Source organism: Ammospiza caudacuta, chromosome 3, assembly GCF_027887145.1.
Source record: "Ammospiza caudacuta isolate bAmmCau1 chromosome 3, bAmmCau1.pri, whole genome shotgun sequence".
Lineage (NCBI taxonomy): Eukaryota > Metazoa > Chordata > Aves > Passeriformes > Passerellidae > Ammospiza > Ammospiza caudacuta.
In genome coordinates this window covers 21,567,000-21,594,192 of record NC_080595.1, presented here as the reverse complement: position 1 = coordinate 21,594,192, position 27,193 = coordinate 21,567,000, and the positions used below count along the sequence as shown (strand labels likewise).

General features: G+C 38.7%; 1 protein-coding gene across 2 annotated transcripts in view; it reads left to right on the top strand.

Moving 5' to 3' along the window:
- DISP1 (dispatched RND transporter family member 1) overlaps positions 1–27,193 on the top strand; it is an 89,967-nt gene that overhangs the window by 31,116 nt on the left and 31,658 nt on the right. Inside the window, exon 1 of one of the 2 annotated variants that reach the window (XM_058802206.1) lies at positions 20,009–20,187. The exons of the other annotated variant lie outside the window; for it this stretch is intronic. Within the exon in view, the coding sequence (XP_058658189.1) occupies positions 20,177–20,187 (11 nt within the window). The 5' untranslated portion in view covers positions 20,009–20,176. Of the gene's footprint in view, positions 1–20,008; positions 20,188–27,193 lie in introns of those variants that run through there. 2 annotated transcript variants of the gene reach the window in all.

The window sequence follows — 27,193 nt, the reverse complement described above, 5'->3', positions numbered from 1 at the left end:
AAGGTTTGCATGGTCAAGTGGTCAATAAGTTCTACTTGTTAATCATTCTCAAGACAGTGAAATTTTATGTACAGCAGTTGAGACACAATCTCATTCCATATTCTGATTTATCTTTCTGTTCTGGAAACTAAGAGCAATGTATTTGGATGGATGTCTGTGCTTCCTCTGCCTCGTGATGCATATAACTTTTCAAGTAAAATTTGTCCTGCTTATAACTTTTCAAGTAAAACAGATGTGACTGGCTAAAGACCCTTAATTTCTCTGCCTACTTGGAATCCATTTTGGATTGCCTGGGATATAGGAGGGGAAGCCAAATATTGCAAAACATTGTTTTAAGCTGTGACAGTCAGTGCCTGATTATCTTAAGTTTCCAATGAGTGAGTGTATTGATTGAACCAGCAAAATCCTTGCACAAATACTAGTTTCTCTCAAACTGATTAAAAAGTTAACTCAGACTCTTACCTGTTACAGGCTGCTTTGGGGATTTTGGCCTCTTTTTTGATTTTAGGGAGAGAAGTAAGTTTTGAGGATTTTATTTTTCTCTTAGGTTCCAACCTGATGATGACATGCATTCAGTCTCTTCTCTCGTGTTACTCTTGCTCCCAGACAGGTTCACCCCTTTCAAGTCCTTTAATTTTCTTCGCAGAAGGTTTGTCCAAAAGGCCAAAAGAATGGATTTTCAGATGTGTAAGACTTCTAGATGTACTTCCAGCGATGCTAGGTGTTTAGCCAAGGCCATCACATTAAGGACAAATTGAAATCCTGCTTTGCCATGAGTATTGTCATTTTTATTTTTCTGCTCTCTACCAGTTTCTCCTTATTCTTGTGGCTATGAGCTGTCCTTTAGTGGCTGTACCAGTTTGGGTTGTTCTCCTGCTGAGCTCCCATCACCAATTCACGGTGAATGTCTGAGCTTCTGGCTGGCAAGCTGTATTTTTGATATCCCCCTTGCTGTCTGTTTTGTGGGGAACTTCATTGAACCAGGTGCTCAGAATATGAGGTACTTGTGCACAAATAGTGGCTTGGGCCAAAATCCTCAAAGTATCTAAACATGGTGTAGTGAAAACATGTCTGTAGCTAAAATTGTACAATTCCTTCCTTGACAAGGATCTGTTTGAATCATATTCCTCTTTAGTTCTGTTGATATTTAGGATTTTTTTGTGTGTCAAAACAGTTCAATTAAACTTCAAACTCTCATTGTTCAGATTGTTTCTACCTGCCTGAGACCTATTACAGAATCCCAGATTCATTGGGGTTGGGAGGGACCTCTGGAGATCACCAGTCTAATCCCCTGCCAAGAGTCACCTGGAGCAGATGACACAGGAATGTGTCTAGGTGGGGTTTGAATGTCTCCAGAGAGAGAGACTCCATGACCTCCCTAGGCAGCTCTTCCAGTGCTATTGTGTTAAATATTTGAAGGAGGAACACTTTCTATGACGCTTTAAGGCAATGTTCTATTTGATTATGTACTGAAAGATCAAGAGAATTTGCTTATATTGTCAGTAATAATATTGATATATAAGTTTTGACATTTATTTTTTCAGTGGTAAATGCACTAAATGCTTTAAAAAGCTATTTCAGAATCATGTAGTGGAAAACTGCTGAAGACTTATCTATTGCCTTTTTTTTTTTTGTAACTTAGCTGTTGGAACCCAAAACACGTAGTTGGCCAAATAGCATTCCAGCATGACCTGCTAGCAGGCAGGAGGATTTCTGCTTCAGAACTGCAGTTCATTAAAGAGTTGTAAGCAGAAGTGCTGAAAAAGTTTCCTGTGGGAATGTGACGGGAGATTTCTGATAACCTCAAGGCTGCCTTCCAAATGATCTTATTAATTCTGTGAGTAATCTGGGGAAAACCAGTAGGGTTTCTTTGACTTTTGCCTTCAAAGGTTGCCGTTTATTCAGCTCAGAGCAGCTGTTAGTAACAATAACTCTTGAAGTGTGATTTAAGAAGCCCCCGGAAGTGTGTTCCTGTTTTTCTTTCCGGTACTCTTAGAACTGACAGCTCCTCTTCCTTTAGCCCCTAATTCAGTAGGCTGCTGTTCCTGGAAACTTGTTTGGAATGTTCTAATGAAGTTCTTCACTTGCCTGAAGTACATCAAATGTAACACATGAGTCTGATTCCCAGCAGAGACTTGAGTCTGTGTGCAGTCAGCTGCTTCTCAGGAGTCACTGTTGTGGCTGGGTATGGAAGGATGGGGTTGCTTTGTGCAGGCTCTGAGAAGTTCATGGTTTTAATTTTGCTGGATTAGGAAGGTGCTGTTAGAGTTGTCAGCTCACTTGTGTTCAGTCCAGAACCAGAAAGTGACTTCTTTGTTGCTTTTATTGAGGAGCATCAATGGGAATTTAGATTATAGGACATATGGACCTAGAATGTCATGGTCTGCATTGATGATCGGAAGAAAGGGCAATAAGTGTTTTCATCTCTTTTTGTGAACATGTTCTCTTTTTTATGTAGCTTGAGGTTAGATTTTTTTTCAGATTCCCTTTTTTCATTATCATTAAAATCTTCTATTGAAGAGTAACACAAAGAGCTGATTAAAATTGCTTTTTCTCCTTACACAGCAGCTTTCAGTGTGTTATCATCCCAACTAAAACTGGGCTGCTTCTTTCTAGGTGCCTTTTCTTCTCCTGTTCCCTTTTGCCTTTGCTCTCCAGAGTTGACATCATACATTCTGCATTGCAGAGGGCAAGATTCCTGAGAATAGCGCACTATTTGGAAAGAATTGTATCTGTGATGTGTTGTCTGATGTTATTTATTATGTATGCAGAACTGTTAACTCTCTCTCTAAACATTTCCCATTTTAAGACTGTTCCTTTCCATGCAGATTCACCTTGACTGCTCTTTAAAAGTGGTTTTCCAGCTGAAAATAGGACTCTCACCTTGCTGGTCAGCATTAGCAATGTATTTATTTGCTGCATATCCATGTAACTTTAATGCTATTACAGTTTCCTGTTCAGCTACCTGTCTTACCTCTCTGCTTTTAATTCAGTTTTGGGGAAAACATACGTTTTAAGTCAGATAAAAGGGAAAAGCAGAATAAAGATTATTAAAAAGTTTGGTCCAATCTTCAGTAGTGTTCAACTTTTGGTTACTGCAGTTGGGAGACTATGAAAAGTTTAGCTTTGTTTTCTGCCTAAGATTTTCCTCATAATTACTGGTTTTGAAGCCAGCAGCTGTGTTACTTAATGCATGAAACCCTAACTGTTCAGCTATGAGCTTTAAATGGGAGAGGTAAACAATTGTTTGTTTTTAAATGACTTCCAAGGCAACTGTTATGCCTATTAAAAAAAAAAAAAAGGTTAAGAAAAATACATGCCTACAATTTGTGGATATCCACTGTTATTTTCTGAAGTTCTATTTAAGGGTTTAAAGTTCCAGTGCTTGTTTTTAATATTTTCTAAAGATAGGAGCTTCTATGATAAGTAACTATTGCTTGTTCAGTGGTCTTTTGAGAATTTAAAGTAGTTGCCTGGCTTGATGTGAAATTGTTGAAATTTAACAGTATTGTACTTACCAGTTAAGTTAAAACCCTTTAGAAAGGGTTTTCTGAAGTATTTTTTTTAAGTCAGTCTGTAAAAACAAAGTTATTTTAATGAAGACTTTGAATATTACAGTTTCTCCCTAGTCTTATGAATAAAACTTCAGATTTTGTTTTTCAGCTTTTTCCCTTAAGGGTTAAATACCTTGGAAATAATCTTACCCTAAATTGGAGAACTCAAGGAAAGCCTAATGAAGGAGCATTATGGTGACTGGCACTTGAGTGTTCTGTGAGATGCAAGTGCAGAGTACAGGTCACTGCAATTATTAAAAGGTGAAAATGTTTAATGGGGTCTGTGGAGCCTGTGTGCCCACAGCAGCTCCTTGGTTATTTGTTCAAACTGTCCTGCACATCTGAATTGCTTGCAGTGATAAGTGGTGTTTATGCAGACAGGTATTCTACACAGGGAGATTGCCTGCAGGACAGAGGCAGATTTCTTCCTCTCTATCTAGACTGCTGCTTCTAGAAATTATTCATCAAAGTTTCTGATTCCTCTGATTTAGAAGGCTTTGTAATTAGGGAAATTCAGGACAAGAGGAGATAAAAACAGAAGCAGGAGATGAGAAAGAAACAAAGGTCCATGTAAAGTGAGGAGGAATGGGGCAGTACCAGGAGTATAAGGAGAGATTGCTTTTGATAGACTGGTGGAACTGTGTGAAGTGGGTTTGACAATAACAGCCATTCCTTTGAAATATTTTTGTCCTGTTTTTTTAAAAATGATGACTTGGTTTTTTTCCTGCCTTAGACTGAAAAGCAGATTGGGACAACCTCAGTTTTCTTCCCTCCTTTTTTGATTTGCCCATGTGTTCTGAGTCCCACTGCGCAAGAACCACTTTTATTTTAAGTTTCTTTACATTCCTCTGTCGATTACTATGCACTTGTATGGATTCTTAAGGAATTTTGTAATATGTAGAAACAATTATTTCATTTAGATTCTTATCCCCCAAGTTTTCAGCATCCATAAGGGGGCAAGATTCAACTTTATCAGATGGAATAGACACAAGGAAATGTTTACTTTGATAACAAAAGAGGCTCAGTGCTCACAAAGATTTTTCTGGAAGGATATTCTTTAGTTAGAGTGCATAATTTGACAACTTCAAAATAAAGAATACTATAATATATTTATACATTTATTCACATTTATTCAAAGCTTCAGCTAAAATGACACAATCAATGGCTTTAGCAAGTTTTTAACAGTCTTCTGTGTATCCTTAGCAACAGATTTCTGTTAAGTAGGAGAATATAACTTGGTGTGTGCTTAAAAAAATAGGAAAACTGCTTTTGTCTCAGATGACTCTGTAGTATCTTACATGTTTATATCTCCATTAGATTTACTGTAGCATGACTTTCTACACTATGGGGTTGATTTAATAAACAAACAGTATATGGAGCATTTCTCTTGTAGGTCACTTTGCTGGATTTGTGATGCCAGCAAAGACCAAGCTGACTTCCCTCTTTGATACCAAGGACTCAGTTGCTCCTATGGAGACTCCAAAAGATTCACTAGGCATAAAAATGCATTTTTCTTTTTCATGTTGTTTATGCTTGCATTTTTTTAGTACTGCCTTCACATTTTTGATTAAGCTTTTATTGAATCCTTATCTATAATGACAGTTTAACTTTTCAGAAGATAAATTGAGTGACGTATACAGAAAACTAATTTTTCAGTAGTGCTAAACATTTCCAGCTTTAGATGCAGTTTATTCATATCTACACTTTATGAAAAATGTACATCTGCAGTTCTCTAAGGAATGTTTCCTAATGCCTTTAATGTTTATCATTGTACATAGGGAAGATATACGTAATCCCTCTGTGTTAGAAAGACACCTCAGTTAAAATTTATTAAAGATTACTTTCCCCTGTCAGGAGCAAAGTGTCATCTAAATCCAGTTCCCTCCCATGAAAGCGTGAGAATTTCTGCACTGCTTGGGGTCTGTGCAAATCATCTGCACTACAAAAGAGCCCTGGCTTCTTCTATTTTGGGAATCTGGGAAGGGTAAATATTTAGAAGTGCTGGTGTGACAATAGCAGAAGTAGAAGGAAATTAAAGTGTAGGATCCAGTGCTGAGACACATTTGGCTTAAGTCTTGGGTGAAAAAAACATAAACTTTTTGGTAAATTGGTGAAACGTTACAATTTTCAACTTTGGAGTACAGAATCAGCAGGAACTGTTCTATGTAGAATAAAACACCCAGTTTTGAAAGTATGTCTTTTTGTTCTTATTTAGGTTTTTTGTTGTATTTTTTTTGTTTTGTTTTGTTTTGTTTTTGTCAGACCAGAGTGTGTTGCTGTTCAGTCCCTTTCTGACATGTTGCAGAGGCTAATATTTCACTGAGCAAATACTAGCACTGTTAAGGGAATGAGGCTCTTTATGGAAGACAGCTGCTGGTATGAGAACTTCTTTAATATAAAGCTCAGGGGCTGTAGGTTGAATGAATATATGCAGTAAACTGAAATTAAGGCCATGGCATAGAAATTGATTTCATTATAGAAGCTCTGGTGTTTAGGTTGCAAAGTAATTTGCTCTATAAAAGAGTTTTTGTAGAATCTCTTAGAGAGTTTTCAGCATCTGTTGTTTTCAACAGCTGTTCAATATTGAGCAGAAAGATTCATCTGTTCTCTGCATAGCAAGAAAAATGTATTCTTTATCTTGATAAATTCAATTGAGCTTGAGTAACTCTTTGGATATTAAAACCAGTTTTCCTGGTGTGTTTCACTTATCTTTGGGAGATTTTTGGCACCATGTTCAAATACCTGAATGTGTCCAAAGACTGAAGTCTGTTTCTGCCAGAATTTGCTATGTGACTTATGAGCCTATATAAAGACCGTTATAGTAACTTAAACTGATACTTGACTTGTATTTATGCAAGACGACTTCAAATAATCCTTTAACTTAATTTTGAGCTGTGTTTTTCAGAAAGATACTATATAGAGTTGGCTGGATAAAGAGAACTATACTTTTGGAAAGAACTTACGTATTTTGAAATTAGATTTATATTTTTCATCCAATTTAAAAGCTAAAATAAAAAAAAAAAAACTGTATTTCATTGTAGAAGGAAATAGAGTTTAACATCCACAGATAGAAGACTGCTTGGGTAGCTTTATCTGATGCCTCAGGGCTCTTAGCTCTCACTTGGCTTGCTTCAGGTTGTATAGGTCTTCAGAAAAGGTAGGTTTCCAGTCAGTTCTGTTGGAAAGTTGTCAAGGTTTACCATCACTGTTGTGTTTTAATAATATTTTTTTCATGTCCCTTCCTATAATTTTGATTTTTACGGTTTCCACATGGCAGAAAATTCAGCACAGCCCCTGACAGAGTTTGTTGAATTTTAGATCACCTAATGTCTGAAGGCTAGGAGAAGTTGCTCTGCAAGAGGACCTAGACTCCTGAAATACAATATAAAATAATATTTGGAGATAGTTTAGACCACTCCAAGACTTCAGTGGCTCAGTTTCCTTGCAGACTTTCTCATCATTTTGGTTACCTACTTTAATTAATACTGTTATCTCTAAGTTTCTTTAGCAGGATAAGAAACACTTCAATATTTGAATGCCTGTCCTTTCTTGGCTTATTCTTAATCATAGTATTTTGCAAATTCTGAATATTGAGAGTATTTTGCAGATTCTGAATTAGAACAATTCAAAGAAATTCTTATTCCTGTCAGGTCATTTGCCCAGCCTAGACACTGGAGAATGTATTTTTTTTCAATTTAGTCGCCCAGTGCCAAGAGGAAGTAGAATAGTACAGTCTTGCTGTCTACCACAAAGATATAGAGACTAGTGCAGCACAGAGCATATTTGCCTTCCTTGTTCAGAATCAGGTGTGTCCTATACAAAAGGTGATATTGAATCTTAGAGTTAATTAATCAAGCTCTTTTTCCAGCCTTTTGCATCTTTATCTTCTATGGCTATGTCTAGTTGTTCCATGAGATATATTAGTTATTAAAACAAAACCCCTTAGAATAGTAAGCAGAAAAAAGGAATTGCAAAGAGAACTGAGTTCTTATAAACTGAATTTAGACCAAGAAACCTGCACTCTATGGTAAGTTAGTCTCTTAATTGCAAATTAGTATCAGTCTGCTTCAAATTCAAGGTCTCTGGCAACTGTGGAATTTTGGTAATAGTTCCACGGAACTCTTGACCAGGGTCAGTGGGATTCGATGATCTTTGCATAACAGTGTTCTACTGGTAAAATAAATCACAACAGAGCACATTTTAAATCTATTTAAGGCTTGTGAGACTATAAGAAATCTGTTAGATTTCCGTTTAATACTAATAAACAGGGCTCAGTTGTGACAGGTGACCCTCATTTGGTGTAAGACTTACGAGGACTATTTCATGGAGTTTTCCATTTCTTCCCCAGTAATTCAGTTATAACCCCATTTTACCTATCAATTCCTTATGAACCAGTAGAATTCCAAGTGTTTGTTTTACACTGTGTAAAAACAGACATTTCAGAATGGATTTGGCTAGATTGGAATGACATTACTTCTGGGAGTTCTTGAAGTAACCTCTGACAAAGTAGATCAGAAGTTCAGAGGGACAGTGGGGATGAAGACTCTCACTGCTTGTGGGAGGAGTGGAGAGGTTGGTGTAAGCAAATGTGACATCCAGTCCCTCTGTGGTCCTAGCAGCCAGGCAAACTGGGTGTGCTGGGGAGCACACCTGTGCCCAGTGCTGCTCCTGCCAGCGCCCCAGTGTCCCAGCACCACACCAATGTCTGCACATGTCCTGCAAAGCTGGGATATAATTTCTGGGCAGCTGTGTGATAACCCTGAGATAGGGAAGTCTTGGATTTAATGCTGAAATCCTGCTGAAGGATTTCAAGCTGAGGTTTCTCACCAAGTAGTGGACTCTTCACTCCTCAGCTGTTTACTGGATTGGGATGAAAGGCATCCTTTGTACTCCTAGGAATGCAAAATTTATGGGACCAGAGCAACAGAGAGCACTAGTAAGAGAAACAGGACTTTATAATCTGGTGGTGAGGTCACTTCCTTAGAAGGGGAAAACGCAGGCTGGACTTTGAGAACTCTGTATGTACTTTACATGAAATGGTATACAGAGTTTATGAACTGTCTTAGAAGATTAAGCATAACTAAGTGTAACCTATAAAGTGGTGAATTGAACAATTTCTGTCTAAGGTGCTTCATCAATAATTGAGCAAAACTTCAAAATGGTGGTAGTAAACATAGAATGAAAGTAACGTTTTTGTACATGTGGTTTCTTTTTATTTTTTTCAGATTCTTAATATTGCAAAATTGATTCATTTCATAATAGAATTGTATGTGACAAAAGTTTTTTTTAATCCTATTTTAAACCTCTGCATAATCTTATTTTAAATGTGCTAACCAAGCTATGGTTTGTGTGCTTGCCAGAAAAATCATTCTTGATTTGTGTTATAGTTCAAAGAGATATAAGCATATTTAAAATCAACAGAAAGTCTACATCCACATCTGTGGATATAAAATGTTGATGTAATAGTGATGCATGTCAAAACTCTTCTATTTCTCAGTTTCTAACTTCAAAGTGAAGAAACGAAAATGTATTGTACTACAGTGCATGACTAGATTAGGGTATTAAAGCAGGTTCTTTATTATGTTTACTTATAATTTAGTTGCTTTCAAAAACTCAGTTGTTATTAGCTAAATTTACAGGGGCAGTTTTAGGTTTCTAGGAAGCTCCAGTGACCTCTGTAAAGAGGTAATTCGGTGAACCTGTCACTAATAATTTCATTCTGCAGCTAACAGTAATGGATTTAATCCAGAAATTATGAACTGGGCCACCCTTTCCTGAGGGAAATATTTCTTTCCACCTTTAAATATAAGGAGGAGTGAGCATAAGAAATAAAACAGAATCTGTGCTTTTATTTTTGCAGTTATGAGGCTTTTGTGAAGTACTGTGCAGAATCAGTAATGTGCAGCAGAGTTTTCCTTGAATGACCTCCTTCTGAAGGTTTCACTGCTGCCGTTTTAATGGAATACAGCTTTATCTGCTGTCACTCACATGTTTACATGAAAACTAGCTCCTGATGGCAATGGAGTCTTTGGGGTGTGTTCTGTGCACAAGAAGCCTGACTGCTCTCAGTCATACTCTGATGATCTGAAGAGCATCATGCTCCTGCTTAGTGTTTACAGTGGCCATGCAAGGAGCTTAGTACTGCAGCACTTGAGAGGAAAGTCATAGCAGATGATGATGTTGTTGAACTGTTAACTTCTTTTTTCTGAAAGAAAAAGTGCAGTCATTCAACAAGGAACCTGGGAAAATGCCCATCAGTGCCTTTACCAATTGTACCCCACTATGTTTTAGTATTGAATTAAAATGCTAATCACTGACTTGTTTTCCATCTTGTCCTAATGAAAGAAAGTCCTGTATGTAGGGAACTGGAGTTGCAGTTTTGCAACTGGAGTTGTCAGTGTTTGAACATGGCCCTTTGTTTCTGCTTTGTTATTTTGTGGGAATTCAAAACTAGTTCAGCAATAACTTTTTGTAAGAAAAATTAGAGGCGGAGATTGTGCTTATCCCTGTGATTTGCATTTCTGCCTTTTAGTTATATTCTATGTACTGCATGCTTTTCCTTAAGCATTTTTAAAAAGTTTGTCTTTAGTCCTGTAAAGGCTATTGCTTTTGCAGTTTGTACTCTAATATACACATTTTATGCTTGGGTTCTCCTAAGTGAACTTAAATCATCAGTGCCACTGAAAGAAATGCATTGCCTCCATCGGGTTATCCTTGCCTGCTGTAGCAACCATCCTTATGCCAGCAAACAAGCTTGTGCAAGTATGTGGGGAGTTGAATTTAGAAAATTTATTGGGATTAAAACCAATCTCTGAAGAGGAAGTGTGTGGATGAACATGATTGAGCACATGTTTGCATGATAGGCACTTCCCTCTTAAAATTGCCACCTGGCTCTGAAATTCTTTGTCCTCTGACCCTGGGTAAGCGTTCCAGGTTCCTTTCCCTCCCTTCTTCCCAGCCCCCTTCCCCTCGATATGTGTGAGCAGTTTACTCTCACCCCTGGTTTATAATGTGCCAGTAACCAAGGAGCTCAGGGTCACTCAATGTGCACCAAGTGTTGGTCCTGCCTGGCAGCTGACACTGAGCTGTACTGGAAAGGTGGAAGGAACGCTGGCTGGTGTTACAATCTCTACTAATGCCTAGCAATAACTCTGTGTGCCTTTGAGTACTGTGACCAGATCCATGTGATCGTTTTTTTTGTCCACTGTGAGGAAAAACATGGATGTGTCATACGAGTATGAACAAGTCATGCAAATCCCAAAGGGATGATTCCCTCAAGGTTAGATTATTTTTGGCTTTGTTTCTAAAGCAAACTCTTCGAGAAAGATTTTTTTGCTGGTAGATTTATACTTTACTTGTTTTGGAAAGGGCATATGCAAAGATTAATATCTTCTGACAAATGGAGCAACCTTACTGAGGCTGGTATTTTTTTTTTTTTTATAGCTGACCTGTGAGCTCTTGCTGGGAAGGTCAGTATATTTTGCATGCATTGCTCTTTAAAATGATATCTGCTGGTGATTGTTAAATCTGTAGACTAAACAAGGCTGTTCTGTGAAGTAAGATTTAAAATTATAAAAAGAATATTCAGGGTTTAATATCTGAATACTTGCTATAAAGGTTCAATGGCTTGGTAGTAAACAGATTTCTGAGGTTCATTCGAATTGCCAGTGCCCATGCCCTGGAACAAGTACATGATGCAATTGAGGGAGATGGAAGGGAGGGAATTGCAGAGGGACCAAACTTCCCTTGGAGGCATGGAATGGCTGTGCAGCTGCTGCTGCCTAGGGCTGCCAGGAATCTTCAACAGCTGCTGTTTGCTTGTCTCCATGTCTGATATGGAGGTGCTTTGTTGGTGTTAATTTTGTACAGCGCTGGTACTGCTGGCATATAGCCAGGCACTCCTCTTTGCCAGGATATTAAAAAAAAAACAACCAACAACTGCGCAGTTGTAGTCCCTAATGGCCAACACTGAGTAGTGTTCTCTCAATTCTCATAGCCTGGCTGCCTTTGCAGACTGCTATCAGTCTTGCTGCTTTTGAGTCCTGATCCTCAAATCCTGGGTATGGAAACATCCTGTACTCCTAAATACATTTCAGCAGCTGATCCTCTTTAGATTGCTTAATTCTTGTGTGCAGAGAGTTAACCTGATACTAGAGTTCATACAACCAGTAGAGAACCAAATCCTATTATAATGAAATTCCTAGAAACTGAGCATGTGAAGCCTGTATAGGAATTCAGTAAAATGGTAAAATCAGTATTGTCTGAATTTCTACATACATCACAGAATATATAAAGTAATCTAGTCAAAGTCTTCTCTTGAATTCCATCTTTAAGTAGATATACAGCTGTATTTATTGAATGTAAATCTCAAGAGGTACCCTTAAGCTTGAAAAGCACTCAAGTACCTTGCCTTAGATATTTTGGTCAATACTGGGTCATCTTCTGCATAAGAATCTGGTCTGTTAAATGGATCTCATGCAGAGAAGCAATTTATCTGGGTTTGTATTACAACTGTAATGCAGTGTTTCTGTACCGTGTGCTTTTCTAAAAGATTTTTTGAGTCAAGCATTGATCAGAAAGGTTTGCAATTGCAGTTTTGTACTGACAACACAAGTTTTGTACTGTACAGTCAGAACTGCATGGCTCCAGGGAACCTGTGCACAGTAGAAAACGCCAGATCAGTTTTTTGAGAAGACACCTCAGAACCTTTGGGCATAATACAAAAGGAATAGAGATAGCATAGAAAAATCCATAGGGAAATGTTACATAGGTGTTTTGTAGTTTAGACTTGTCTCATGGTTTTTCCCATAGATAGCAGATGAAACGGAAGCATATCAAGCTTGGTGAAGAGTTTTGGAAGTTATGTGACTTACATGATTGTCAATAACTGTATTTTAGTCAAAGTAGTGTGAAATCACAGGCTTCTGCAGAAATCTGACATCTCCTTCTAAAGCCACGGAGGCTGAGGCTCTGAACAGTCTGGTTCTTGATTTATCTGAATGTATGAAGAATTCCCAGGCTCACATCTGTTTGCTAGGAGACAGCCAGAAAAGATTGACTTCACATTGCAAGGGCTGTGTTTGGGTAAGCCTGTGGCAGGCAAGCAGCCTGGTGGGCAAACATTGAGGTTGTGCTCAAATACCATTTTCTCCTGCCTTGTTTGTCAGGCCTTTGTTAGTGTGTCAATAAAGCTCACTTCAAATAAAAGGTCCTCTCTGGGCTCTAGCAATGCTTGTTTACTTCAAACACTTAGATCTCTCTTTTTTTCTGGGAGAAAAAAAATATTAGCTCTGGTGCTTATTCCACTTTTCTGGTGAAGAAAGGTGAAGGTGTGATGTTGGTTGAGCACAAAAGGAGGGGGAGCTCTTTCATGTATTGTTTGAAGGTTTAGGCAGCAAATTTTGAAAATCTTTAGAGCAAAAATGCTGGTAGGGATTTCCTCTCCCATTAGTTTTACTAAGCCAAGGGAGCTAGGCTAAGCTGAAGGCAATAAGCTGAATGTGCAATAGGTACAAGAAATGTTCTAGAAGTGTTTCAGAATTGCCATTGTTACCCAGTTTACTCTTAAATGAATAGCAAGAACCTTCTACTTAGCTAAGTGAATGAATAGCAAAATGAATAGTTTTCTGATATCTGCAACATAAGAGTTTATTTTGCCCACAGATGTTAATATTGCATAGGCATTATATGGCAATACTTACACAGTTATGTTAAATATGGATTTTACCTTTTTAGTTTCCCTAAATTAATTTCAAAATACTTGTCCCTATCTTAAAAATAATTTATATATTTTGAAAGAATCCCATACATTGCAAGACTTTGCTGTTTCCTGAACTAAGAATATGAATCTGAAAAAAGTGACATTTCCTTCGCTTCCCTAAGTGAAATGGAAATAGTGGTACTTGTGGTTTCTAGACTGTTGCTATATGAATTTCTCCAAATGATGGGAGAAATACAGTTCTTTATTACTTCTTTGATTACAGACATGTTAATGCGGTGGTTATTAAAACAGTATTAGTAAAATACATTTCTCCTGTCTAGGAAAAAAAATTACACTGCAATAGTCGCTTTCACTGCCATCAGGCTAGTGGTTGTAATTTCAATGCTGGTGTTGTACAAGTGGTAGAATTACTGCTTTTTATGTCACTTGTTTATTTTATACTCAGATAAAGCATTCTGTTAGTTTTTCCCCCTGGTCAGTCTGGACTGTTTTACAAGTGACATTATATATGTGTGCACGTACATAAGATACATTTAAGTTTACTTACTTCATAGTGGAAAAGGTACACCTGTGAGAAGGGAATGTGAATGAGAAAATATAACCATGTGTAAACATGTTTATGCAGCTGCATTTTAATGTAACTTATTATTGGAGCACTCTGTTTAGAGAATGAAACTTTTACAGCTGAAGACAAGCTATTAAAAGTTCCTTCAAAATATTGTAAGCTGTAGATAAATCAAAAAGTATAGATGCTCAATTCTGCTTCCAGATTTATTTGGTTTTTTAACAAGTTTTCTTTGTATTAGTATTTGAAAACTATTTGAGATGCTAATAAAACTGTCTCATAAATTTTCCATATTAAAGCTTTTTTGCAGAGTATTAAATCTAATGTTTTCTTCTGGTTTTCATGGTTAATACACAACTTTCAGGGTTTTTTTAGAAATATAAATAGTTTCATCCAATGTGGGGAATTTTAAGACTTAATAGCTTTCCAAAGCTTATTGTGTGATGTGGGACTTGAGTTACTGTGGAACCTCAGATACGCATTTCAGTTCAGAGTACATGTCATTTGGAAACATGAAAAATAAAAGGTTTATGTCTGTTAGATGTCCACCAAAAAAAAAGTCATTAAATCTACATTAGTATTTTTGTTCTGTAAGTAGATAAAACAAGACAGTCTTATATGTCATAAAACTCAGCCTTCACATTTAAAAATCTCAGAAGCTCAATGAAAGAAAGTTAGGGAAATGCTGACAGTGACTTGTTTCAGTTGGGAGAAGAGGCAAGGCTGTAAAATGTCATTATGATACTTTGAGAGCTTTTTTAAAAAATCAATAAAGGCCAAAAATCAATAAAGGAAATAGTTTAGAATCAGGCTCTGTTTTTTGGGGATCCCAGTTGTCACTTTCTCTGGGTCTGGATTGAAGGCACTTGAGATGGTAGTTCATGTTTGGACTCAAGTGTTTATTATTTCATATCTGTAAAACAGTCTCATTACTGTGAGTTCAGCAGCTTTTCATTAGAAGGCACAAAATGGCCAACTATCTCTTGTTAGAAGGTCTTTTAAGACTAAACTGTCCAATTAAGAACTGACACCTAGATTACTTTCCCTTTTAACCCAATAACTGATCCCAAAGAGGCCACAATGCGGACTTTTCTGCCCAATTAGAAAATGCCACCCAAATCCAAGAAGAAGAAGGAAGAAGCAGCATGAAGAAGAAACGCAGGATGACACCCTGTGCCCTCCATCTTGCCTCCATCCACAACATACTAAAAAGCCCAAAACCTAAATTTCTCACCAAGTGATACACCTACATTACTCTCTATAATCTGTTTCACACTTTTGTGGATTGTAGTCTGTCTTGAAGTCTAGGAATCTTTCTCCATGAATGAGGGTCGAAGTCAGTGCTCCCCATGGGGGCCAGTGCACCCCAGAGCAGATAGAGAAATATTCCTGGTGCCTTAAATTTCCACAGTATTTGTTTGCAGATTCATATTGAACTAACTTTTTCATTACACTAGGGACTGAGAGGACATTGTTCTAGGCACTTTGTGAATAATGAAAGATCCTCTTTGCCCCAGAAATTTATTTCTGTGCTTTGACTTTGTGTTATTTAAGCTGATGTGGCCTTAAATGTCCAGTTTCCAGCATATTAAAAAAAGAATGGAAAGCTGGAGAAGGACCGTCAATGTACTTCATGTCCTCTATTGATCAGACAATATTTCATCTTTGTGGAGGCAGCAGTCTGTAAGTAGAGGAGTCTGTAAGTGTACTTAAGGCTTCTGCTTAGGGATATGATGATACTGAATCAGTTTTGCTTATATTATGACCTGTAATTATAAGAAGGTCTGTCTTGTACACTTCAAGGAGAAGAAAAAACTGTATAGAAGAATACCAGTGTAAGAGGATGCAGATTTTAATACTTTGAATTTCAATCACTGCATTTTCTTCATCCTGTATATCAAATATATATACCTACAGATTAAAGTGCCAGATTTTAGTTTCTGGCTACTTTTGTTTTTATATTTTGCAATATTCTCTTTCTTCTTTGGATAGATAACAGAGATTGTCAGTTAACTCCAATGTTCAGAGGCTTCCAAATGCCAATTTTTAGAGTTTCTGGCTTCATTTCCTTATGGACACAGGCATTCTCTTCTCAGGTTCAGTTTATGCTTAGGAGCAGACAGCTCACATTGGCATGTCTGCAGTCTCAAGTCATTTTGTGTCTGTGCCTCATATTTCTGGACCCAAGAACACTTGGTAACACCATGTAGGCTCTTGGATCTCTGCAGGTTGTCAGGGGTGAGGATCAGTGGCAGTAATGACCTTGTAATCTCTGATGGATCAAGCTGACTCAGTCCAATTCTCAGTGCAGTGCTGGCATGTCCTAAGTGCTGCTAGAAGCTCGAAGTTCCTGGTCTGTGCCCTGTGTGCCTCTGAGTAACGTTCTGTTACGTTTGTATTACCTCAAGCATTGCACAAAAATATACTTCAGTATGAAAGTAGTAAATGAATGGTTGGTTCCTACCAAACAATATTTTTCCTGCTATGTTGTTTATTTTAAAAGGCATTTGGTAAATTGCCTACTGTGAGTACTGTGCTATGGCATCTAAAAGGCAACAGAGACTTTTGCATCCAAGAAATAAAAAAAACCCACCAGCCAGGAAATTCTGGAGGTGGATAGGAATTGTAATAAAAATTCAATGTAGCTGTAATAAAATATGTGCAGAGTACATGTGCCACGTGCAGAACTCATTTTGTCATTTTAAACTCTAATTGGTTCTTTTATTCCATATACCCTTATTCTCCCCAGTTCATTAGCAGTTCATCAGAATTTCTACAGCACCTCTTGTGCCCTCTGTCTGGCTTTCAAAGATTTTTGAAGCCTCTGTACTTTTTTCCTGAGCACTTGCTGAGTCCTTCACCACCCATTTGACCCCAGAACACCCAAGACTTCCACTGGCTTTCTTATTAACATGCAATGTTCAAAGTCTTTCAGCGTATTCTGGATCTCTCTTTGGAAGAGTGACACTGTGACAAGAAGAACCTGTAATTAACGTCATATTAAGACAGGTGAGGGCATCCAGCCAGGAAAAGGTTCAAGATTTAGCTGCACTTCCTGTGATGCAAGGGTAGCATCTTAGTCATGGCTCTTGATCGTGGGCAGACGGAGGTCAGACAAGTGGCTGGCACTCAGTGGCATTGCCTGATGTCTTCAGTCTAGGAGAGGCTATGGAATGGTCATGGCCAAGTACTGCAGCTCTTTGTATCTTGTTTGAAGAGAGAAAACTTCATGCATTTCAACACTCTGTCCTGCTTTGTAAATACAAGCTTCAGTTTTTTAGGCTCATTTTCTTGCACAGACTATAGCTCCTTTGAGTCTCTACCATGGTTATCTTCATTATCTTTTTCTGAAGTATTGTATACATAAATCTGGGAACTACTACTTGATTTTATTCATGAAGTATACTGTGAAAAATGTTATTTTAAAATCTCAATTAAAAAAACACAACTTATGATAGAAAAAAAGTTATCATAAGAGATGCTTTTTCTAAGTTAAAGAGTTTTTCTTTGCCTGAACAATCAAAGTACTTGTAAAATGTATTGGCAGATCCGTATACCTATGGACAGAACTTCCTGATACATTGAGGATCATTTTGAATTAAACCAAGGCTGAATTAGTAGTGCAGATGTCCTCCAGATTCCCTGCATAGATGCATTTCCAGGCAGTGAATAGCACAGTTTATAGGATAAACTCATTTATCCTCTCGAGGCTTCCACAGATCAAATCTGACATTCCTGGTCTGCCTTGAATCATTCTAAGTTCTTCCATTCTTTTTCACTGGACCTGCATTCCATATGCTGTAGGGCTTAGTTGTATTTTTAATCACTTGCGAATAAAGAAGTCAGCATTTGTCTGCCATTGCTGAAGATGAATGGCAAGATAAGTAGCAACATTAGAAGTGATGCAGAGGGGGATGTTAAAGGGTGGATGATGGAAATGTCCAAACCAGGAATATGTTGGGGGACCCAAGGCAACCAAGGCTCTGCAGGGCCTAAGCATAGCATGGGGAAAAGGTTTTTCAGCACCTTTTTGAGTTTGGTTTTCAGATACTGTAAGGGCAATGGTCTACTACAAGGCTGTAATTCTAATATATTATACACTATTTAAATCCCATTTGGACAAATACTTTTATTAAGCATATCTCTGAACATACATTATACATTTGTTTTACTATCACCCTTGGGAACAAAGTATCTGCATTAAATTTATGTGCTTAGAAACTAACACTATTTTCTGCAGTACATATAATCTCAAGAGTCTTAATAGACTGTAATCCTTTAGATTTATGTAGTCCCTTTCCTCCTTGATATAAAAGTGGTGAGCAAATAGTATGTGCCTCTTGTCATTTCTTTGAGGTGATTAGCAAATACAAGGGACACAGTATCTGCAGTGAACTGATACACAGTAATACTGACACATTTCAGAAATACTTTTATTAGTAGATATGTCTTTCAAAAATGCATGGAGTTGTGTGACTTTGGAAAAGTAACTTTGAGATTATTCTTCTGGTGCTTCCAGGCTATATTATGTGTTTCAGATATTCAGAAAGTGAATACTGTATTGCCATCCTACTTTCATTTTGAATTATGGTTGAGCTGCCTGCTTTGTAATAGTGCTGTTTTGCTTAATAAATAGATTTGAGCAAAATACATTTCTGACATAAAATCTGTCCTCGATCGTTAACGCTGAATGGTTCTACCTTGGATAGAAAGCAGGTTTTCTGTCAGAGGATTCATTAATGTTAGAAAAATTATGTTCTAGATGGGATACTGATGTTGTGGGGGAGGTGGAGATGGTAGTTGATGCCAGTGAAATTTCCCAGTTTAAGCTCAGTGAGAAAGTCCAGGAAGACAGGTTTAACAAAAAAAGTTTCCCCTTAGAAGTGGGGAAGCAGCACAGTTTTTCACCATGTGTTAAAGACCAGATCCAATTAGCAGGAAAAGCTGCCTTGTGTGATACAAGCTGACTTGTATCACAATTGTAATGCATAATTCTAAGGTCACACTAAGGAAAATTGCGCTTCAGTGTTTCCTTTGGTTAAATCTTTTGCTTTACAAAGAGTAAAGGTGTTTATAGATGAGCAATTCATTTTGCTCCAACTAGTTCAACTTGACCCTGAAATGAGAACTCTCATATTTCAATAGAGAGTAAGGAGAGCACTTCTGAAAGCTAATCAGATGCCTGTGAATTGTGATCTACTTTGGATTTACAGAGACTGATTCACAAGATCTGCCCCAGGATGATACCAGTTCTGAGTTTTGTATCTGAGATATCCAGAGCTGAGGAAAAACCAGGAGTCAGCTCCCAAAACACAAGGCTTGTGAGCCTATGGGCTTTTGTAGTTAGTTTGAACGTAATATCCTAGTAAACCACATACTGAGACCTATTTGTAGCATTTCCTCTGGTAGGATTTTAAGCTCATAGAACACCTCTGCTAAGTGAGCGAGTACCATGTTCCCCACGTTAATACCTAGAACTGAGGTTTTAACTATCTCCAGACTTTGGTAATCTCTATTTTTTTCATTTTGAGTTGTGAACCATGAAGTTTTCAGTTTTTTTGCAGTAATAGTCTGTAATAATTATGTTTGTATTTATAAAGTCTTATAAAGAATTGTGATCTGAGATGTATGTGGAGATGAACTGCAGGTTTTCAAGTACTCCTCTGTGGGGGAAGCTTTTTTAGGTACAAATATCATAAAATCTGGTGGGGTGAAGGCCCTTAAATCCCAGTAGGTATTCTGTTGCTGGAGACCTGTTGGAGATTTGTAGCCACACACCAATATTTGACCTGACAACTAAAGGATGAAGTAAGAGCTTGGTGCTTGGGGGGAAAGAAGCCCTTGCTAGGAGCTAATGAGGGCTGAAGCGAGTTTGAAAGGCACTCTAGATGAGCCCCGGAGCTGTTTTCAGTCTCCCGCCTTCCTCGGCTCTTTCCCTTTGCGGCAGCCGGTGCCAAGGCAGTGCCACTCGTGTTCTCCATGTGGAGAGGCTGGCGCGGAGCCCGCTGTCTGCGCAGCCCCGGTGGGCGCGGGCAGGTGAGGCGGCAGTGCTCGGCTCGGCACCGCGTCCGAACCGGATCCGAGGGGGCCGGCACCGAGGGCGGGGAGCGGCCCGGGGCTCCCGCGGCAGCAGCAGGAGCAGGGAGGAGCCGCCAGGCGCTGCCAGAGCCCGGACCTGCCGCGGGGAGGGGCGGCCCTGGCTGCCGGCGCTCCCCGCTCGGGGCCAGTGTTGGGGCGAGCGGAGCAGCGGCTCCGGCTGCGCAGACAGCGGGCTCGGAGCCGGGGGATACCTGCATCGAGACCGGGCTGCCGCCTCCGTCCTGACCATCTGCCCTGATGTGCGGCTGGTGAGTGGCCAGAGCTGCGTCCCGTTGGGTCGCTTCGGACCTAGCCGTGCCTTCAGAAAGCGCGGGGATGGAGATTTAACTCTGCGCTATTTGCACTGCAATGCTACTTTGTAATGTAAGTGGGCTCCTGGGATTGTGAGAAGCCTTTCAGCTGCGTAGAAATGCCGGAGAGTTCAGCGGAGGACCCTGCCAGCGCTGAAGAGCCTGGTGAGAAAGCAAACTTCTCCCCCCCGCTCCGACTCGAGATCCGGCTCTTGGGGTAGATACGCTGTGATAAAAGTGCTGTACGAGGTTTATCACTGACCTTCAGAGCACGGCTCAGCGAATGGGAGACTTTAAACCCACTCAAGCTTGGGAAATGAAGCGGGGGGAGGGTGGGGGAACCAAACAACTCCCATGTTAATTTTTCGAAGAAAATTATTTTGGACTGATAGTGTAAAAGTGCTTTGCTGTGTTTTCTGTAGCCAAGTGCAAAAATGCTGTGTGTTTATCAAATAGGTGTGACTGCCAGTGTGTACCCTGCCTGATGTGTCCTGACGGTCTCACTGATTCTTTGCCTTATTTAATGTACTGTAGAGGGAGATTATATTAGTGCTCCTATTAAAATTGGAAGAAAAATGCTAATATTAGTAACAATTCTTATTATTGTGTTACTGTGCTCAAACATAGTTTTTAAATTTGGACAGAAAACAAATAGTCTGATTCTAAGAAAATGGTGGAGCGGTTTCTTAAGCTCTTACGTAACATTTATATAGCCAGGGTGCTGGTAGGTATTGCTGGGGTTGTAGCTTAAAGTGTTGCTTTTGTGTCCCTTTACAACTGTAGTAATTTCAGTGTTAGTCCCACAGCATAATGAAGTAAAAAACTGTGGAACTGTCAATGCAAGTAACTCTTCTTACACCCAGAAAGAGCCGTATTTTAATTTTTTCCTATCCTGTGTAAGCACATTAGAGCTTTTTGGATCAGAATATTTGCAATTACAAAAACTTTAAAGTCTTTCATATGGTAATGGAAAGTCAGTAAGTTGTGTAAATAAGATTTAGTGCAATGACAGTGTGGCAGTTGTAAGCAATGTTTGAGGTTCTTTAACGGCTTTCTGGGCTCTTAAACTCTGCTGAGGTATACACCTACTTTCCAGAACTATGCATATTTTTTCTTGAAGTAGAATGGTTCCAATAATTTCTGATTCTAGCTGTATCTCATTCCAAAACTCAGAGTATTTGAAGCTTTTTCAGACTTCAATATATTTTCTTCCATTTTCCCGACATAGATATGCTTTTTTCCTCTTTTTTTTCTAATTGAAACTTTAGAATTATACAAAACTTCTGGAAGAGAAGTCAGAGCTCCTTGTTGTTGCTTCTGTCCCTAGTCTGATTATATCTATTGTAAATTTTGACTTTGAAAAGACTTCGTAGTTAAAGCACTACCATTGATTTCTGTAGTTGAAGCCCTGCAAATGATTTCTGGAAATGGTCTGCTGTTGTTTGTTCTCTGTGCCAGAAGAAGTAACTTTACCTGAAAAGCAAAGGAAATCTGCTTCTGAGGGTCTGAAGAGGTTGGTTTTTCCCATCCTTTGCAGGCTTTCCCAGCTCTCTCACCCCACAGCTGTCTTTGGTGGGTTGGTTCTTGTGCCAGCTTGGCAACACTGGTTGCCAGTGCCCATCTGTACATGAGCCGTGGTGCTGGCATGGTGACATCTGGAAACTCCCTGTCACAGGAGTTGCGGTTCCCGAGCTAGCCTGCTACACAGGAAATGAACTCATGGAGTCTCAGGTTCAGAACAGGACAGCTTCAAAGCCTTGAAGGCTGTGGAGAGGGATGGCAGGGACAGCTGGCTCTCAGAACACTTGGAGGAGGGGAAATTTCCCCTCTACAAACCTCTTCTGCTTCATAATTGTCTGCTAACTACTACCTCACGGAACAAGGACTTAGATTGCTGAAAATTTGCTTGGTAATAGGGTGACATTAGTTGACAATATGGGTATTTATAGACTGTGCAGAAAACACACTGACCATGATGGCATTTCTCAAAAATAGGAGCTGTGTTGTACCATTTCACAAAGTGAAATGGCTGCATTAATAAATACATCAGTACATCAGGTAAATTTGCTCGTTGATGAAATAAGAATTTGAGACTTTCTGAAGCTGAAATGGTTATATTTAATGTACTTGAAATACCTGGGGAAAAAAATGAGAACACAGGGATGTCTCATTCTGGGAAGCACCTGTATTTTGTACAGAGAAAGCTTTTCAGGGAAGAAGTAGGGGTTAACAGCTGAAATGGAAGAGCAAGAATTGAGGTATTGAGCGAAACCAAGCACCAAGTATGACAGCATTGGAGTAAGAGCTGGAGAATTTGAAGAATGTCTAGCTGGGAGCCAGAATGGAGATCAACAACCGTGAAGCATTAAAAAGCAGCTTGACTTGATAAAGACCATTGCAGTGATAGATACGTAGACATCTCCCATGAAACCCAGTATCAAACACCGAGCACCACCTGTTACTTCTCTGGGCATGGAGAAAAAGCAAATATACAAAGAATTTTGGTAATGTGAAGGAGGAGCAAACCCTTCTTTAGAGTGGCTGTGCACTGGCTGACAGAGCAGACAAAGGCTGGAGAGGATTTAACTGAGTTTACAGACTGTAAGACTGTTGGCTACATTGGAAAACTTCATCATCTTGAAGGACTGCAAGGCCATTATGGTATTTCATCTGGAAGGAGTCGTACCAGTTAGCACTGGGATTGTTAAATGTTGCTTATTTTAGAAATGCACTGCTTCTAGAATACAGCTTGTTTAGATGAATTTTTACATTAAAAGACATTTTTGTTACTTTGGACATTATCTCAGAACTATGATGCTTTGTAGCTGACAGGTCTGTGAAGTCCATAAAGCCTGGGCTGGTTCAGCTGGCTGAGTGGTGCAATGCTGACTACACCGAAAAGCTTTAGATAACTTTGAAATGAAATTTGAATTCTTTCCTGCCTTAAATGAAAAATCTAAACTCTTACAACAGTTTAGTTTTGATTTTGTGCAAGTCACAGATTTGGAGTATTTTTTTTTTTCTTACATGGTTAAAAAAACCCTCAACACTTGGCTGTTCTCTCTGTTGTCTTCTAAAAATCTATAAATTATCTGTACTAATATATTAGGTTATACTAAATTTCCACTATGTCATTCCTTCTTGGATTTGCATTTCTATCATTCCCAATTGCAGGCATTGAGTCCAGATGGGATTTGTTGAACCAATGTTTTTTTAAGTCTGGTTGGGTTTTTTTGGTTGCCCTTTTTTTTTATTTTTAACTTTAAAGAAACTAAAATTAACAAAAAATTCTTTCAGTTGCAGCCAAAGGAGCAGGTGTGGGGAACACCAAATCCCACATAGTTGTACGGGATTACTTTGTTTCCCGAAGGGCTTGCAATGCTTGTCTACTGGGCTGAGGTCTGTTCCCTGTTAGCTCCACATATAATAGATGGATTACTCCATAAAATTGTTAAGAATGAATATCGCCACTGCAGACCATGGTACATTCCAGATACAATGCTCTTCCAGGAGTTGTTTTGAACTGCGTGGCTCAAGTCCTTTCTGAGCAGTTACTGCTATCAAGAGTGCAGTAATTAAAGACAATTCTGGTTTTCTTCCCTTATTAGTCCAACTGGCATAATTTCTACAGAGATGATCACATTTAAAATACCTCGTGTCCAGCCTGAGATGTGGAATATATTAAATGTATAGATTAACACTTTTTCTAATTGTATTTAATCTTCTATTAAGTAGAAGATTCTGCCTGCATTGGAACCTGTATTTTCTACCATCTAATTGTTCAGAGTACCTGTCCACTGCTTCAAAGCTTTCAGGTGTAAATTTTTATAAGTCTGAAACCCCCACTCTGCTGGAGAATGCCAGGTCCTAGAGCAGTCTGAGGAGTGCAGCAAAAATGAACTTCAACATTGAAGGAATTCAGAATTTTCAAAGACTGAATTTTCAAAGATTCCTATTTTTAGATTCTTTTTTTCATGGTCAGCATGTTCTTAGATTTCCCATTCCATGTCATCTTAAAAATCTTACTATGCTTTTACTTGTCACATCTTAATTGGCTTATTTATTAATCCTCTAAAGAAAAGACTCTCCGTTAACTATTTCATTGGGCCAGTTTTACATCTCTCTAAGTTCCCAGTCACTGCAATTATGGCAGAGGAGACAAAATGCAGTGGAGAGTTAAGAATATATTTTGGTGTGACAGCTGCAGGTGAAGTTTTGCTGTCAGTGGATTTACAGCCACTTGTGTAAAGAGGGACATAAATGAAGTACCATATTACAGAATTTTTAATCCTCTCAAACATGAATGAAACAAAACTCAGATGACATTAGCCTGGTCAAATTCAGTGACTCAAAAGAGAAAAGTTACCAAACCAAATGAAAATGTACAGCCCAGCTTACATTCTAGAGAACTGGTTTGAGTCCCAGTTCTTCATAGATGTGACTGAATAAAATATTTAATCAGATGGCTACCTTAGCATGCAAGGTACTCTTCCTTTAATGTGTTATTGGAAGAACTTCAAGGCAAGCAGGTGCTTCCATTGCCTTTCTAAGAGTCCATAAAAATGAACAGAACTCAAGAGTTCCTCAAGGCTTAAGAAAAAAGAATTAATTAGCTCTATCTGTTAAAATTTTAATGTTTGAAATGGTTCATTAATTGTTTGTTCAACAGGAGAACAAACGCAGAATTATATGTTGTGGTACTGAGGATCTTTTCTTTATTAAGTAGTTCTAAAACATTTCTGAACAAAAGGTGCACAGGTAGCTATTATATCTGTGGAAAATAAAGCCTTTATCTTTGATCGTATTAAATGGAGGCTGCTGAGCTGTCTGGACAAAAGTTACAATTGTCATGTCAGTGTTCTCAAGGGGCACAGATACACTGAAGGGCCAAGGCCTGTGTCTGTGGTGGGGTTGTCCAGCAGTTGCGGGCACGATGTTGGGCATCTGTGTTTGGCACAGAGATGTGTGGTTTCCTTCATGAAGTGGTTGAAAACAGCTACTAAAAATTAATGCTGTAAGTGTCCTGGGTTTAAAGCAAAAGAATGTGTGTCTCTCTTCCTGAAATATCAGATATTTGCAGTCTCTCTGTCCCTTCTGTTTGATTATTACAGTAGACAGTAATTTTGAGCAGTGTACAGCAGTTTCAAGTGATGATATGGATGGATCCAACTAACTTAGAAACTAATGGAGAAGCATCACTGTGCAGCCTATCTTTATGTGAGTGAATGTAAAAATAAGCAGCCAGAAATTCCAAAAATGCTGCCAGACACCTGGAGAGGAGCTTTGTCTGCCTCAGTGTCCAGCTCTCACTGTGTTCCCTGAGGTTTGATGTTGCCTGCAGTGTGAGAGAAAACCAGACTGCTGATACACAGTGGAATTTCACGTAACTGATACATCTCTTCTGACCAAACTGAAGTTTAGCCAGCCCCTTGAATTTGCTCTCTATGCTCAGCAGAAAGTCCTCCTTGGGCTTGACTTGCCTGGGCCAGGGGAGGGGGTACCTGGCAGGAATGTGTGGAATTGAAGGCTGGAAAAATCTGCTTGTCAAACAGCATATTCTCCTGTTCTGAGTGGGTATCTAAATAAAAGTGATTTCCCAGGGCATCTGGCTCTGCACATGGTCTAGAACAAATAGCAGAGGATTAATTTTCGTTTCAGAAGTTGGGGATTTAGCTCTGTCTCAGGGAGATGCTACGGGGGGGGGGGGGGGGGGGGGGGGAGGGCGGGGGCGGGGGGGGAACGGGACATTCCAGTCTGCAAAGCACTTTGCTCAGAATTAGCATACAGGCAATTATGCTCAGCTGGCTGGGCAGGCTTAGCTCTCTGAGCATTCAGCAAAGGTATCAGGGAAGAAAATGAGTTAGAAACTTCCTTGCTTATCTGCCTTAATCTATGTATGTTGTATCTCCCTGCAAAGTTCGGTTGTCTGTAATGCAAGCCTTGCAATTTGGACTTAAAATGATGCTAATTAAATTCGGTATTAAAAAGTCAAAGCAGTTGAAATTAAGTGATTCTATTTTTTCAGCAAGTGTTGATTTATTTTTCTAAGTAGCACATAATTAGTGTTGTTCATGCTCCCTCCTCCCTCCCCCAGGGTAGCAAACTCTTATCTGAGCGTGGTGTTTGACCTTTCATGTTATTTATCAAAATAATGATCTCCAATTTACCTTTTTATCTTATTAAAACAAAGTTATAGTTAAGATGGGAAAAATTGACTGCTGTAAGAACCTCACACAAGCTTTGATCTTGAGCTGTAGTCACTTCTACAATGTTAATAGTTCTCATTTATCTACATATTGCCTGAAAAACCTTAGGAGAAAATCTTTTCATATCCTTTATTTACGACACGTTACATTATTAGTGTACTCTATGCACTGCCTTTAGAGTACATGTTGCTGGGAAATGAAAGCTTCTCAATCAACAGTAATTCAATCCTGGGATTATTTTTTGTCAACCTGGTAAAAACATGTGGTTGTATTCTATCTTTTTAGTATTCACAACAGTTCATTTTGAGCTTCTGCTAAAGATCTAATCTACTATTCAGAAAATTTGATATATCTGCTGAAATAGCTTGATTTATTCAAATAAGGCATTTCAGAATTTCTTTATAAACATGAATATGCCTTGTTTTTAATAGAAATTGGAAAGGAGGTTACTGAAACCAGCACTTTATTGGTTATTAAATAATCTCTATTGTGTAGGCTTGTCTCCTGCAGTTTTTCAAAGCACACAGGTAAATTGCAGTGCAAGGTGTGGTGACATTGTTTATACCAAAATGTGTTTTTATAAATAGTGGCTGTTAGCTTAGTTTTGTGCACAATGATTTTGCTCTGTGCATGTCAGCCATTACTTGTTAGCTATGACACAGACACTGACAAATCTCTATTCATTTGATTTATAACTTGGTGTAATCACTGAAAATTGACATGATTTCACTCTTAACATTTTGTTGAACAAATTTAAG